Source organism: Mercenaria mercenaria, chromosome 13 (genome assembly GCF_021730395.1).
Source record: "Mercenaria mercenaria strain notata chromosome 13, MADL_Memer_1, whole genome shotgun sequence".
Taxonomy (NCBI): domain Eukaryota; kingdom Metazoa; phylum Mollusca; class Bivalvia; order Venerida; family Veneridae; genus Mercenaria; species Mercenaria mercenaria.
In genome coordinates, this window is record NC_069373.1 from 12,705,275 (window position 1) to 12,719,440 (window position 14,166).

The 14,166-nt window shown below is 35.8% G+C and overlaps 1 protein-coding gene across 2 annotated transcripts in view; it reads right to left on the minus strand.

Annotated features, from left to right (window-relative positions):
* LOC123530514 (regulator of nonsense transcripts 2-like) overlaps positions 1-14,166 on the minus strand; it is a 91,631-nt gene that overhangs the window by 61,634 nt on the left and 15,831 nt on the right. For both annotated transcript variants that reach the window (XM_053521199.1, XM_053521198.1), the window contains exons 6-15: positions 12,805-12,889; positions 11,429-11,505; positions 10,799-10,879; positions 8,683-8,832; positions 8,021-8,238; positions 3,825-3,867; positions 3,203-3,334; positions 2,867-2,959; positions 1,643-1,738; positions 404-496 (exon numbers count right to left, since the gene is read on the minus strand). In XM_053521199.1, coding sequence (XP_053377174.1) covers positions 404-496; positions 1,643-1,738; positions 2,867-2,959; positions 3,203-3,334; positions 3,825-3,867; positions 8,021-8,238; positions 8,683-8,832; positions 10,799-10,879; positions 11,429-11,505; positions 12,805-12,889 — 1,068 coding nt within the window. The remainder of the gene's footprint in view (positions 1-403; positions 497-1,642; positions 1,739-2,866; positions 2,960-3,202; positions 3,335-3,824; positions 3,868-8,020; positions 8,239-8,682; positions 8,833-10,798; positions 10,880-11,428; positions 11,506-12,804; positions 12,890-14,166) is intronic.

Sequence of the window (14,166 nt, forward strand, 5' to 3'; positions counted from 1 at the left end):
AAAACTGTCCAAATTTCCAGATTAAAGTACATTTAGTGAAATTCTGGTGCATGAAACTTACCTTATACATTGTCACAATGCAAAAAGCAGTTAAATGCTTCTTTATGCTTAGAAGTTAACCACTTTCTGCCTGTTGTGACGATATGTCAAGTAAAAGTTACACAATGTTATTTTTTAGATATATAAAATGTTTATCACTTATTTAAAACAAATGCATTGGTGTACGTAAAATATTTTCCAAAACTGATCTTTTGTGTTTCAAAGAAAGATGTAAAGTCTAAATTCAGATCCTGTCTTCAAAATATCCAGTCGAGTTAAACCTAGTTATCTGTGTTATCAATGAAAACAACAACAACAATTACCTCAAGATTTAAATACAATATGAAAAGTATATCATACAAACCCCAGGAATCGATGCTTTGAGATCAGGTAATGTTTCATACAGTGTTCTTGTTTCTTCATCCTCCCACAAACTTGTGTCTCCCTCATACTGAAACTGTACATATAGAAATCTCTTACATACAGGCAAATTAACATGGCATATAACATAACAAAAGAAGGTTTCTATATGTTAAGAGACAAATGCATTGATCAAATTTTCACCAATTTTGAAATTGTAACAAGCAGGCCATTTAACTGGATCTGCATCTTTGTCTTTCCAACAGAAAATCTATTTACACTTATGACAATTAAAAGTCTAAACCTAGCCAAAACCATTCCTGTTAATCAAAGCTAAGTCTGTAGTCCAAATATTCAGTAAGTTTTTGGAAATGAATTTATATAAGTTACTAGTTTGTTTTCCAATCCATGTATTTGAAATGTAAAAATTTGTTGTACATGTTATGTGTATGTAGTTTCAAAATAAGTATCTTTTAAACTAACATTCAGTAACAGACACGTAGTGAATGCAGTCTATATCAAAATACATCTGTAGATCAAAATTTTTCCATATCTCGTTTTTATTTCCATGTAAATAAGATGTGAAACCAAAATTTGTAGTCCTGTTTGGCGCCATATAACCTATACTGTGTTGGTGCGCAGTAAAAGCCAAATAAATAAATAAGTAGATCAAAATGTGTGTGTGTGTGTGTGTGTTCAGATTTAACGTCTTTTTCAACAATTTTTCAGTCATATAAACGATGGTAGTCTACTTGTAGCAGTGAGCACAATGCCCAACTTTATAGTGCTGGAATATCATGCCGTAGACACATGACATGACACCCCACCCAGTCATATTTAATACTGACACCAGGCTGACTGACCAGTCCTAGTTACTAGCCTCTGAATGCTGAACACCAGGCGAGAAAGCTATTAATATCACTTTTTATGTCTTTGGTATGACGCGGATCGAACCCACACCCTCCAGCACTCGAAATGGACGCTCTACCACTAGGCTACCGAGGCAGTCGTAGATCAAAATGATCCCAAAGTTCTAATCAGGGTACATTTTCAATCCAAATGTCGTTTAAATTTGACATAAAGCTGCTGACTCCTGTATCTGTAGAGGTCCTCTGTTAAAAAAAGTCAGTCAATATATCGCTGTAGATCAACACATTTTTAAGTAAAAGACTAAAACCCATTTTGTATGCCGGCTGAGTGATCTAAATGTGCAATCTGCTAATAGGCTACATAAAAATTGTACCTCAAGATTTTTCATTGGGTTGAAAATGTCGAGACCACCATCATCTTCTTGTGGATCATCCTCAGGCAAATCCGGCATATCTTCATCTACAAGGTCCTAGAAAATCATAAAGCACAGGCAAGTCAGATATATATTCATCTACCAGATCTTGGAAAATCATAAAACACAGGCAAATCAAGTATGGCTTCAACTTACACAGCCTTGAAGGTCATAAAACAGGCAAATCAAGTATGGCTTCAACTTACACAACCATGTATTACTAAGTCATAAAACAGGCGAATCAAGTTCAATATCACCTAATCATAAAACACAAGCAAATCAGGTAATTCTTCATAATACATGCAAGTAGGAATATTTTCATCTAAATGAGCTGTTTGGTTTGGTTGAATGTCACACCAGTTTGACTGAATGTCTTAGATCACATTGTCATACTTTCATTTTGGTGGAGGGAGACCCAAGGTGCCCGTCCCATCAATGCTTGAGGCATAGGTGGGAACCATGGTAGAACCACAACCTTTTGTAAGCCAGTTGGCTGGCTTCCTCACATGACAGAATTCTACACCTCAAGCAAGATTTCAAACCCACAGCAGTTATGGGCAAGGGATAGCCAGTGATCTTTACCACTAAACCACAGAGCACCCCCTTCCCTCTAACTATAGCTGTAAAGTCATAAACCACAGGTAAGCTAAAACTGCTGATCATTCACAAGAAGTCCTAAATTCATAATATATAGTCTTGCTGTTTATTTCAATATTCTTCAAATACAATTAAGAACTTTATATAATTATGCCAAGCAACAGAATATCCAACCAAACAACTGGTCCCTGTGTAAACTACCTCTTTAACTATACATTTTATAAGTTGTGTAAACTGGTTCTTAGCAGAGTTGTGCCTTTGAACACTCTAGTTTTCTAGGGTTTATATATTATATATTAAAATTTATAATTTTGTTATTATTTATGATTGAAAGTATAAGGATCCCAGTGAAAAAAAAAATGCTTCAAATCTGCCACTGAACCCAACTGAAAAACATACATGTATGGGTAGTCTAAATACTTTGGTTACTATAACAATCTGCTTAGAAAAATTCACAGACTGTGACATGATCTTACAGATGGTATTTGTGCTCACACCTTCTCTCCTCCAAAATATGAGCTGAATAATTAAACCAGAACTGTTGTACCACAGAAACAATGAGGAGTTGAAACAAGAGTATGTACTTACAGTAAAAACCTGAGTATTGCTGAACAGTTTTTGGTAGCTGTTGTAGAATTCTTCATACTTCTCCTTCCGTTCTGTACTCAATTCTCCCTTTGTCTTAAATAAGATATTAATGAAAAGCTATCATAAACGCTATGTATCATGTAAACAGATTCCTTTATTAACTTGACAGCGTATAAATAATTCTTAAACAATAATAGAAGTTTTAGTGTAAATGAAAAGTAGAGGCACTGTTCTCGTTTAGTGCAAAATATGTTTTTTTTTTTTTATTCAGAGAAACTGTTGAAATAGCTGTTAGTTTTATATTTCAACTAACAAATAACCTGTAAAGAGACATACCAATAGTGTTTTTCTGTTTTGTTTTTCCATGTTTTTCAAATTTTTATGGTCTGCCATAAGATGTTTACACAGGGAGTTGTAGTATTCTCCTAACAAGTTCCGACATCCTTTCTGCCTCTCTTTAGGTAGCACCTACAACGAACATTTCACTTATTAAAATGTTCACATACCAATATGACAGATGGAAATGATAACAAAATTCATATTTCTCATTATCTGCTGGACATGTACTCGTCAGATGTGAGAATTTTAAATATTCAAGATGTAAATGGTTGATTGGTAAGAAAATATAACATCAGTTTTTGGAGAGACTGGAAACATTTTTCTATATATAATTGCTGTCTTAGGTGCTTATTGCAGTTGAAGACAGTGTGTAAAAACTATGGTCCATACCAAAGTTCATTATCATCCTACAGCCAAGTCAGACCTTAATAACAAACGAGGATAATTCTGTAAAAAATAATAGATATATGGTTCTTGCAAACTGCACGGGGATGGTAAATGGGAAGAATTATGGTTCTTTCCCTAAGATTCCTCTATCATTGTATTCAATGTGAATAAAGTTCTTTCAGAAAGATTTAGTTACTGTAAATGAGTAAATTAAATATAGCGGCATAATTACCTTACTTCTTGGAACTTCCACCCCAAATCTTTCTGCCAAACATCTGTTCAATAGGTAAAATATGGTTTGTAATTCTTTCATATCTGTTAAGACATAGTCTGAAGGGAGTTTCAACAACAGCTGTCGGAAGACAGCAACGCTCGACTATTCAACAGCCTTGTCAAGTTAATGAATACAAAAGTCGAAAAATGGGCATAATTTTGTAACAAGAGGGCCATGAATGCCCTGTATCGCTCACCTGACCTATTGACCTAAAGATCATCAAGATAGTTTCATTAAGATATGGTAATAAATGTGGCCTCTAAAGTGCTACCTAACTTTTCCTTTGATTTGACCTGGTGACCTAGTTTTTGACCCCATATGACCCAGATTCAAACTTGACCTAAAGATCATCAAGATCAACATTCTGACTAAGTTTCATGAAGATACAGTCATAAATGTGGCCTCTTAGAGTGTTAACAAGCTTTTTTCTTTTATTTGACCCGGTGACCTAGTTCTTGACCCCACATGACCCAGATTCGGATTGACCTAAAGATCATCAAGATTAACATTCTGACTAAGTTTCAGAAAGATACAGTCATAAATGTGGTCTCTAGAGTGTTAACAAGCTTTTCCTTTGATTTTACCCAGTGACCTAGTTTTTGACCCCACCTGACCCAGATTTGAACATGACCTACAGATCATCAAGATTAACATTCTGACTAAGTTTCATTAAAATATGGTCATAAATGTGGCCTCTAGAGTGTTAACTAGCTTTTCCTTTGATTTGACCTGGTGACCTAGTTTTTGACCCTACATGACCCAGATTCAAACTGGACTTTGAGATCATCATGAGTAACATTCTGACCATGTTTCATGAAGATACAGTCATAAATGTGGCCTCTACAGGGTTAACAAGCTTTTCCTTTGATTTGACCCGGTGACCTAGTTTTTGACCCCACATAACCCAGATTCAAACTTGACCTAAAGATTATCAAGATTAACATTCTGACTAAGTTTCATAAAGATATAGTCATAAATGTGGCCTCTAGAGTGTTAACAAGCTTTTCCTTTGATTTGACCTGGTGACCTAGTTTTTGACCCACCTGACCCAGATTTGAACATGACCTATAGATTATCAAGATTAACATTCTGACCAAGTTTCATTAAGATATGGTCATAAATGTGGCCTCTAGTGTTAACTAGCTTTTCCTTTGATCTGACCTGGTGGCCTAGTTTTTGACCCTACATGACCCTGATTCAAACTGAACTTTGAGATCATCATGAGTAACAGTCTGACCATGTTTCATGAAGAAACAGTTATAAATGTGGCCTCTACAGTGTTAACAAGCTTTTCCTTTGATTTGACCTGGTGACCTAGTTTTTGACCCCAGATGACCCAATATCGAATTCATCCAAGATTTTATTGAGGGTAACATTCTGACCAAGTTTCATTAAGACTGGGCCAAAACTGTGACCTCTAGAGTGTTAACAAGTTTTTCCTTTGATTTGACCTGGTGACCTAGTTTTTGACCCCAGATGTCCCAATATCGAACTTTTCAATGATTTTATTGAGGGTAACATTCTGACCAAGTTTCATTAAGATTGGGCCAAAATTGTGACCTCTAGAGTGTTAACAAGCTTTTCCTTTGATTTGATCTGGTGACCTAGTTTTTGACCCCAGATGACCGAATATTGAACTCATCTAAGATTTTATTGAGTGTAACATTCTGACCAAGTTTCATTAAGATTGGGCCAAAATTGTGACCTCTAAGAGTGTTAACAAGCTTTTCCTTTGATTTGACTTGGTGACCTAGTTTTTAACCCCAGATGACCCAATATCAAACTCGTCCAAGATTTTTATGAGGGTAACATTCTGACCAAGTTTCATTAAGATTAGGCCAAAATTGTGACCTCTAGTGTGTTAACAGTCAAATTGTTGACTACGGACGGACGACTGACGACAGACACAGGGCGACCACAAAAAATGCGGAATGTATTTGATGTTGCCAAGAAAAGACACCATAGCCGTCTAATCTGGTCCGTAGTTGTGTGCATGCAGCAGTACTGACCTGCAGCTTAAGTTTATGGATACTCCATCAATGATAAACATAGGTATGCATCGGAACCAAAACCGACTATTTCAGACATTTACCTGTGGTTTGCTTACAACATGCTCGTCAAAGTAGTAGTAGATACTGACAAGAGCACCGCCTTGCAGGTGCAGATGCTCATCTGATTTATTTGTCTCTGTATAACAGAAATATTGACCTACCCATGATTTTCTAAGTCCAAAAGAGGCCATAATTCTTGCAAAAAGCAATGAGAGTTACAAGTTTTAAAGCAACAGCTTTGACCGTAAAGGAGAAAAGTTGACCAAAACACAAAACTTAACCAAGAAATCTGCTATTTTCTAAGTCCAAAAGGGGCCATACTTCTTACAAAAAGCAGGATGGAGTTATGTTTCTTGCTGTACAGAGTGAGCTAATGATGGTGAACAAGTGTTGCAAGTTTTAAAGCAATAGCTTTGATAATTTAGGAGAAAAACTGACCTAAACATAAAACTTAAAACCAGGCAACACTGATGCCGATCAAGTGACGACAATAACTCATTTTTTCTCTCCAAAAATCAGATGAGCTAAAAATAGTAGTTTGACATAGCGTCACATGACAGATCGCACTATGCTGCAGCTGTTATTTGCATTTATTCTAACCCATTCTGAAATGTTTATACACTAGCCTTTATTTTTACTGACATGTAGTACTTTGGGACTATCAAATATTATAAATTAATTGCTAGATTAGTTCAACTGCTTGTAATTTTAGATGCAGATGCACATTCATTTTGAAAAAAATATTCGATATTTGTTTCAATTATGAATGCTAATTGTGCAAGACTATATCCTAGGTGCTACGGTTTTGACACTTTTTAATTTGCGCCGACTTTTTTTATTTAAAATTTCACAGTTTCATTAAGTTTTGCAATTTAGGGATCATATAAGATAACACGGTCGTTAACTGGCACATGATCACTCGCTTATCTCCCACAGCGTAGACTGCAAATTCGGTAACCATGGTGGCGCTGTTTGACACATGCAGGCTTCACATGCAAATGCAAAGGATTCAAAGCCAGCCAAATAGAGTGAAGGATCGGTTTTCTAATGTACTAAAGTTAAAGTTTTTACAACTTTTCACAATGTCTACTCTAAGTATCAGTTGTTGTGCTTATTTTAAAACATAGAAAACTAACTAATAAAAGTCTATCAGATTTAAACACACTTTAACATTAAAGAAAAGTCATTATTTTTCCACAAAACAGATACAAGATTTATTTTTACTGTTTCACATAGCCAATTAGATTAAGAGGAAAAGACTTGCTATAATTATCACTGTATGAACTCAAGTGATGTCGCGAAAACATGTGACAGATGGATCAATCAAAATCTGACTCTAATATTCAAATGTTCTTGCTATGTTTGTAAAAACCTCTGTGGCCGAGTGGTTAAGGTCGATGAAAATCACTTGCCCCTCACCTATGTGGGTTTAAGCCTCACTTGCAAGTTGGGGCATAGAATTGTATGAGGAAGCCATCCAGTTTGTTTACGGAAGGTCAGTGGTTCTACCTAGGTGCCCGCTCCTGATGAAAGAATGCATGCATGGGCACCTGGGGTCTTCCTCTACCATCAAAGCTGGAAAGTCGCCATATGACCTATAATTATTTCAGTGCAACGTTAAACCCAACAAAATAAAATAAATATTAAAAGGAAAGTTGAAAAATCAAGTGATATATGTAGGTAAGGTTAACAAAACAATGAAAATTGCCCATACCAGATTTCAAAGTAAGAAAATTAATAATCCACCTTGGATAACAGAGTATATCAATAAAATGTGAGAAATATCATTACAATAATTATAGTCTGTTTGTCCATACCCCTCATAGTCGGCAAACATACTATACTAATCAAGTGTTTAGTCTCCACATGAAAGAAGCTTATCAAACCAATATTTTCATCAATTATTGACTGATAAATTGTGTACAGACAAGGACAGACAATTATAAAAAACTTAATTGTCTCATTACTTTCTTTACACAGCAAACATCTGGTGTTATGCTGATAAAATTTACAATTCGTCTGAGGTATGTATACATGTTCCATTAAGTTTAAAGCACGTAGAAAAAACACAACTGAAATTACGTTAGAAAGTTTTCTACATACCGAAACTTCCTCGCCAGTAAACCAGCATAATCATCACCACAGTGTTTGCAGAAACTTGTCAATATTGATAGATTATTATGCTCTTCTTTGTCATTGTTGATGAGAATGGCTAGCTGATTGGCTAGTAATGGAAGCCCCTCCTTATCCTTAAACACACCCACTGCCACTAGCTCAGCAAAGAATCTCAGATCTACTCTATACTTGCTTGGATTACTTATCTGTAAACAACATACACATGTCTGTATTTTGTTAACCATTATTGTAAACAGTATTATTTGTTACGATCCTGGACTTGTAACCAAGGTAAGTAAATAAATGTCACGCAAGAAGCAGGGGCGATAGATGGAATATTCTTACTTTGTTATGGACAACATTCCTCTCACATTGGGTAAAACACTCAACCCCTAAATAGTCTATAAAGATGCCTACTTTTCGAATTAATACAATAATTAACTGAGGTTATTAACTCCATACTGCTTTTAGCTGCAACATAATGTCTCGATAATAATTAGCTTTATTCAACATAACAGAAACAATATGCTTACACTGTGTTGGATACAAGAAAACATGTTAACATTAGCTGACTAAAACACATAAAATATGTCCAGGCATATGCATATACCAATGATATTGTGTATATCTGCCTTCATTTCATTACAAACCTTTTCATCTTTTTTCGTTGGGAAATATTTCTGCCAGTTCTCTAAAAGACTTGGGGCAAAATCTGCATATCTTTGATGCATGATACCGCATATATGAACCGCACAACTGATGTCAGACATCTTCAATTTTGCTTCTGTAATTGATGCTGCCTGTAAGTCAAATAAATTGAAATTAGAGATGCTTTTGAGAAAAGCGCATGTTTCCCACAATTGCCTTATCATCTAAATAGTAAGTCAGTCTTTATATACTGTTTACTTAGAGCACATGTGCATGCGCTTTCGGACACAAAAAGGACCTCTATACTACTTTTAAAAGTAGTATAAGCACAGGTTTGAGGTAAAAAATGCGCAAGAAATCTAAGTGTTTTTTGGTAATTCAAGGGCCATAATTCTGAAGTGCCTGGGCTGATATGGCTAGATATCGAACTTGGCCGAGGTCTTATAGTCAAACACACTTTGTTCAAGTTTGGTGAAGATTGCACTTAGAGCGCACATAAAGTGCCCCAAAGGGACTCCTATACTACTAATGATTAGTATTATAAGGGTCCTTTTAGCTCTCAAGACCCGAGCATATTTCGGTAATTCAAGGGCCATAATTCTGAGGTGCCTGGACCGATTTGGTAAGTTATCAAACTTGGTCGAGGTCTTATAGTCAAACACATTTTGTTCAAGTTTGGTGAAGATTGCACTTAGGGCGCGCATAAAGTGCCCCAAAGGGGCTCCTATACTACTGTCTAATGATTAGTAGTATATGGGTCCTTTTAGCTCCCAAGACCTGAGCATATTTCGGTAATTCATTGAAGGGCCATAATTCCAAAGAGCCTGGACTGATTTGGCTAATTATCCAACTTGGCCGAGGTCTTATGGTCAACACATTTTGTGAAAGTTTGGTGAAGATCGGATGAGAAATGTTTGACTTACAGTGCGGAAAAGGTTTGTGACAGACAGACACACACAGACTGGAGTAAATCAATGTCTCCCACACAACTGTGTGGTGGGAGACAATTAAACTAAAGACTGTTTTTCTTGACTCTAGGTCAAGTACATTTTGAGATACATGGAAGACAAACCTTATGCCCTTATGCATATTTTGACAAAGTCAAGGCCAAAAACTCTGGTTTTCCAGAGTGAAATCGAAAGCACAAATTCACATGCTGAATAATATTCCTACATGGTTTCATGACTCTAGGTGAAATGTTTTTAAGATATATGCCATACAAACTTTTAAGCACTTTATGTGTATTTCTCACTAAGTCAAGGTGCATAACTCTGGTATGACTGAGTGAAATCCCAAACAGAACAACAGGTTTCAACTTCACATGCTATATGACAATCTCTTAATGTTTATGACTCTTACCCAAGTCAAATACTCTTTGAGATACATGTGACACAAACTATGCCCTTACAGCATATTTTTTACTTAATCAAGGGCTACAACTCTTGTCTGACTGAAAGAAATCCCTAACAAAACACCAGAAATCTCTACAAAACCCCTGGTGCACGACTTCACATATAATATAGGAACTATCTTTTGTGACAGATAGATGTACAAACTAGATGTGTGTCCACAGAACACTGGTGTCCCCACTTCTGTCACTGCATGCGTATTTTTGACTATGTATAGGGTCATAACTCTGGTCCGGCTGTGTGTGATTCCAATTAAAAATCTAGGTCTGTTACTTCACATGCTGAATAAAAATCCTGTGAAGTTTGATGAACCTGAGTCAAATGCTTTTTTGAGATATGTACAGCACAAATATTCAGGAGGCTACTGCTTATAATAAAAAGTATTAAAACACCTGTGAAGCCTATTTCTTGAGGTAAAAACAACTGCAGAGTTATGGCCCTGTATAGTGAGATACTTAAATTTTAATTTTTAAATACTCCTACATTTATATGTCTGACAAATATAACTGCATTAATTTTCCATACATACGTATATCAAAACACCAATATCTCTAGTAGAGTTTAGTTTACAAACACATTTTCTTAAATTATACACATTAATTCTGCTTTTTTTCATGCATATAGACACATTTTAAGTGGTTTACAAAAGACATTAAAAAATATTAAATTCTTGAAATGTTTTACAATAAGCTCATTTTAGAATACTCACAACTTCACCAACATATTTGGTCAGATTTAAACCATTAAACTCTTTGGTTAGGCTGTCCTTCTGAGATTCAGTCAGCAGTTTCTGAAATATACAAGGGCATGCTTTCAGTAAACAAACAACTGGACACTATTACATAAGGCATGCAAGTATCAACAACAACAGGTGTCCTTCAGACCACCTGCTCAACTATTTGACAAATCTATGTCAATTAAAGGCCATAACATGACACGATTTACATAACCAAGATATTTTATTAAAATCTATTAAATAGAGGATATTTGTTTATTTCAGTGTAAGACCGAAATACCAGTATCTTGTTTCTAAGTTTCAAATCACTATATTGACCAAAAATTCCTCTTGGGTCGATCAAACTGAAATATATCCATCAAAACTTTAGGTTTATGAAGAGTCCCAGTCTAGGCACTTGAAATTTCTTAGATGCTCTCGAGTTTCTCCTACCAAAACAGGAAGCCAATATTGGTACTTACCAAGCCCTTATCTGCACCTATCAGATAACTGCTAGTAAGTCCTAACTGCCTCCAAGTCATAATCCTGAACTTAAATAGAACTAGAAACTGCCAAATTATTTAACAATTCTACTTTTTGGACACAAGGTAAATCCAAACTTACTAATTTCTTTACAAAAGCTGTGTTTTTCTTCAGACTGGAATCCAGTTTACTGAAAAAACGTTCTTCTGGTCTGTTTTCTGAAAATGAAATTGCAAGAAATTAGAGCTATCAAAAGTGATTATAATACCCCCAAGCACTGCTTTGATACAGAAGAAAGTAAAAAGTTGTGACCATGACCTTTGACCTTCGAATGTGACACTGACCTTGGACTAAATGACTTGGAATGTGTACTTTGCATGCTGTCTTGGTGAGATTTACAAATGATGCTTGATTTATGAAAATCTTACAAGCATTTATGAAGATATGGAGCTGACTATAAGTTAAGCTATTTGACCTTTGAACTCCAAGTGTGATCTTGACCTTGGTCCTATTGAGCTAGGTTGTCTGCTCTGCCAATGTCAAATAAATGACACTAGTCTTATGAAAACTTACCACCAATACAGAACATGAGGAACAAACACACTTTAAGCTATTTCATCTTTTACCTTAAAAGTGTGACCATGACCTTTTTCTTAGTGTCCTGGGTCATGCTTTATTCATGTCATGTTGATGAGATTAACAATTGATGCAAGTTTTATGAAAATCTTCCAAGCAGTTTAGAAGATATGGGGAGGACACAAAGTTAAGTTACTTGATCTAAAAGTGTGATGTTCACCTTGGACCTGGGTTGTGTGCTCTGCACATCATCTTGACTAGGTAAATAACTGATGCTAGTTTTACGAAAATCCTCCCAGCACTTCAGAAGATGAGGAGTGGATGCACCGACAAACAGACATGTGTTGCTCTAGCATTGCCCACGTGTTATGTATCTTATGGTATAATTACACTTTTTCTCGACATTAAAGGAAGAATTCTGTATGACAGCTACAGTCATTAGTCATTCACAACTTACTTTATTCAGCCAAACAGTCATGATTTCTGGAACCCATTTGCTTTCTTAACACTATATTTTTTCTTTTGATACATATTACTTCCTATTAATGTCTTAAATTGAATCCTACACTAGACATTTCTTCTGACCATTATCTATTTTCCTAATTGATCAACTACTTTGTTTTGCAGACTTAAAAACAGATTGATTCAGCACATAATCTTGTCAAATGAAAACTACAACTGCGGACAAATGATCATCAACCATATGTCTTAATGTCTTGCCAATATTTTCACTGAACTTATTTCATCCTATTAATGGATAGATATATGAACATACTGATGAACTACCAACAAAGATGATGAAAAGACAGACACATGGATAAAATACAAAGGCAAATGGATAATATAAACATATGGCTTGCTACTTTTGAAAGAAACCATTAAAACTAAACTACAACTACAAAACACTAGATAATTGTCAATAAGAGTGTAGAATAGTATACCTTCAGCATTTAAGTTCTTCTCTCGAAGCTGCATTTTCTCACTGATTCTTTGTGCACACTCTGCTGCAAAGTCTTCTATAGATTTCTAAGGAAACCAAAACAAGAGGACCATGATGGTCCTGAATCGCTCACCTATCCCCACATGACCCAGTGTTGAACTGAGTATGACATCGTTAAGTTTATTATTTGACAAAGTGACCTAGTTTTTCAGCACATGTGACATAGATATCATCAAGATAAAAAATTCTGACCAATTTTCATGAAGATCCATTGAAAAATATGGCCTCTAGAGAGGTCACAAGGTTTTTCTATTATTTGACCTAATGACCTAGTTTTTGAAGGCACGTGACCCACTTTTAAACTTGACCTAGATATCATCAAGGTGAACATTCTCACCAATTTTCATGAAGATCTCGTGAAAAATATGGCCTCTAGAGAGGTCACAAGGTTTTTCTATTTTTCGACCTACTGACCTAGTTTTTGACGGCAAATGACCCAGTTACGAACCTGACCTAGATATCATCAAGCTGAACAGTCTCACCAATTTTCATGAAGATCCATAGAGAAATATGGCCTCTAGAGAGGTCACAAGGTTTTTCTATTTTTAGACCTAATGACCTAGTTTTTGACCCCACGTGACCCAGTTTCAAACCTGACCTAGATATCATCAAGATGAACCTTCTGACCAATATTCATGAAGATCTCATGAAAAATATGGCCTCTAGAGAGGTCACAAGGTTTTTCTATTTTTAGATCTACTGACCTAGTTTTTAACCCCACGTGACCCAGTTTCGAACTTGATCTAGATATCATCAAGGTTAACATTCTGACCAATTTTCATGAAGATCCATTGAAAAATATGGCCTCTAGAGAGGTCACAAGGTTTTTCTATTTTTAGACCTACTGACCTAGTTTTTGACCGCACGTGACCCAGTTTCGAACTTGACCTAGATATCATCAAGGTGAACATTCTGACCAATTTTCATGAAGATCCATTGAGAAATATGGCCTCTAGAGAGGTCACAAGGTTTTTCTATTTTTAGACCTACTGACCTAGTTTTTGATCCCACATGACCCGTATCAAACTTGACCTAGATATCATCAAGGTAAACATTCGACCAATATTCATGAAGATCCATGAAAAATAGGCCTCTAGAGAGGTCACAAGGTTTTCTATTTTTAGACCTACTGACCTAGTTTTTGACCCCACGTGACCCAGTTTCGAACTTGACCTAGATATCACAAGGTGAACAGTCTCACCAATTTTCATGAAGATCCATTGAGAAATATGGCCTCTAGAGAGGTCACAAGGTTTTTCTATTTTTAGACCTAATGACCTAGTTTTTGACCCCACGTGACCCA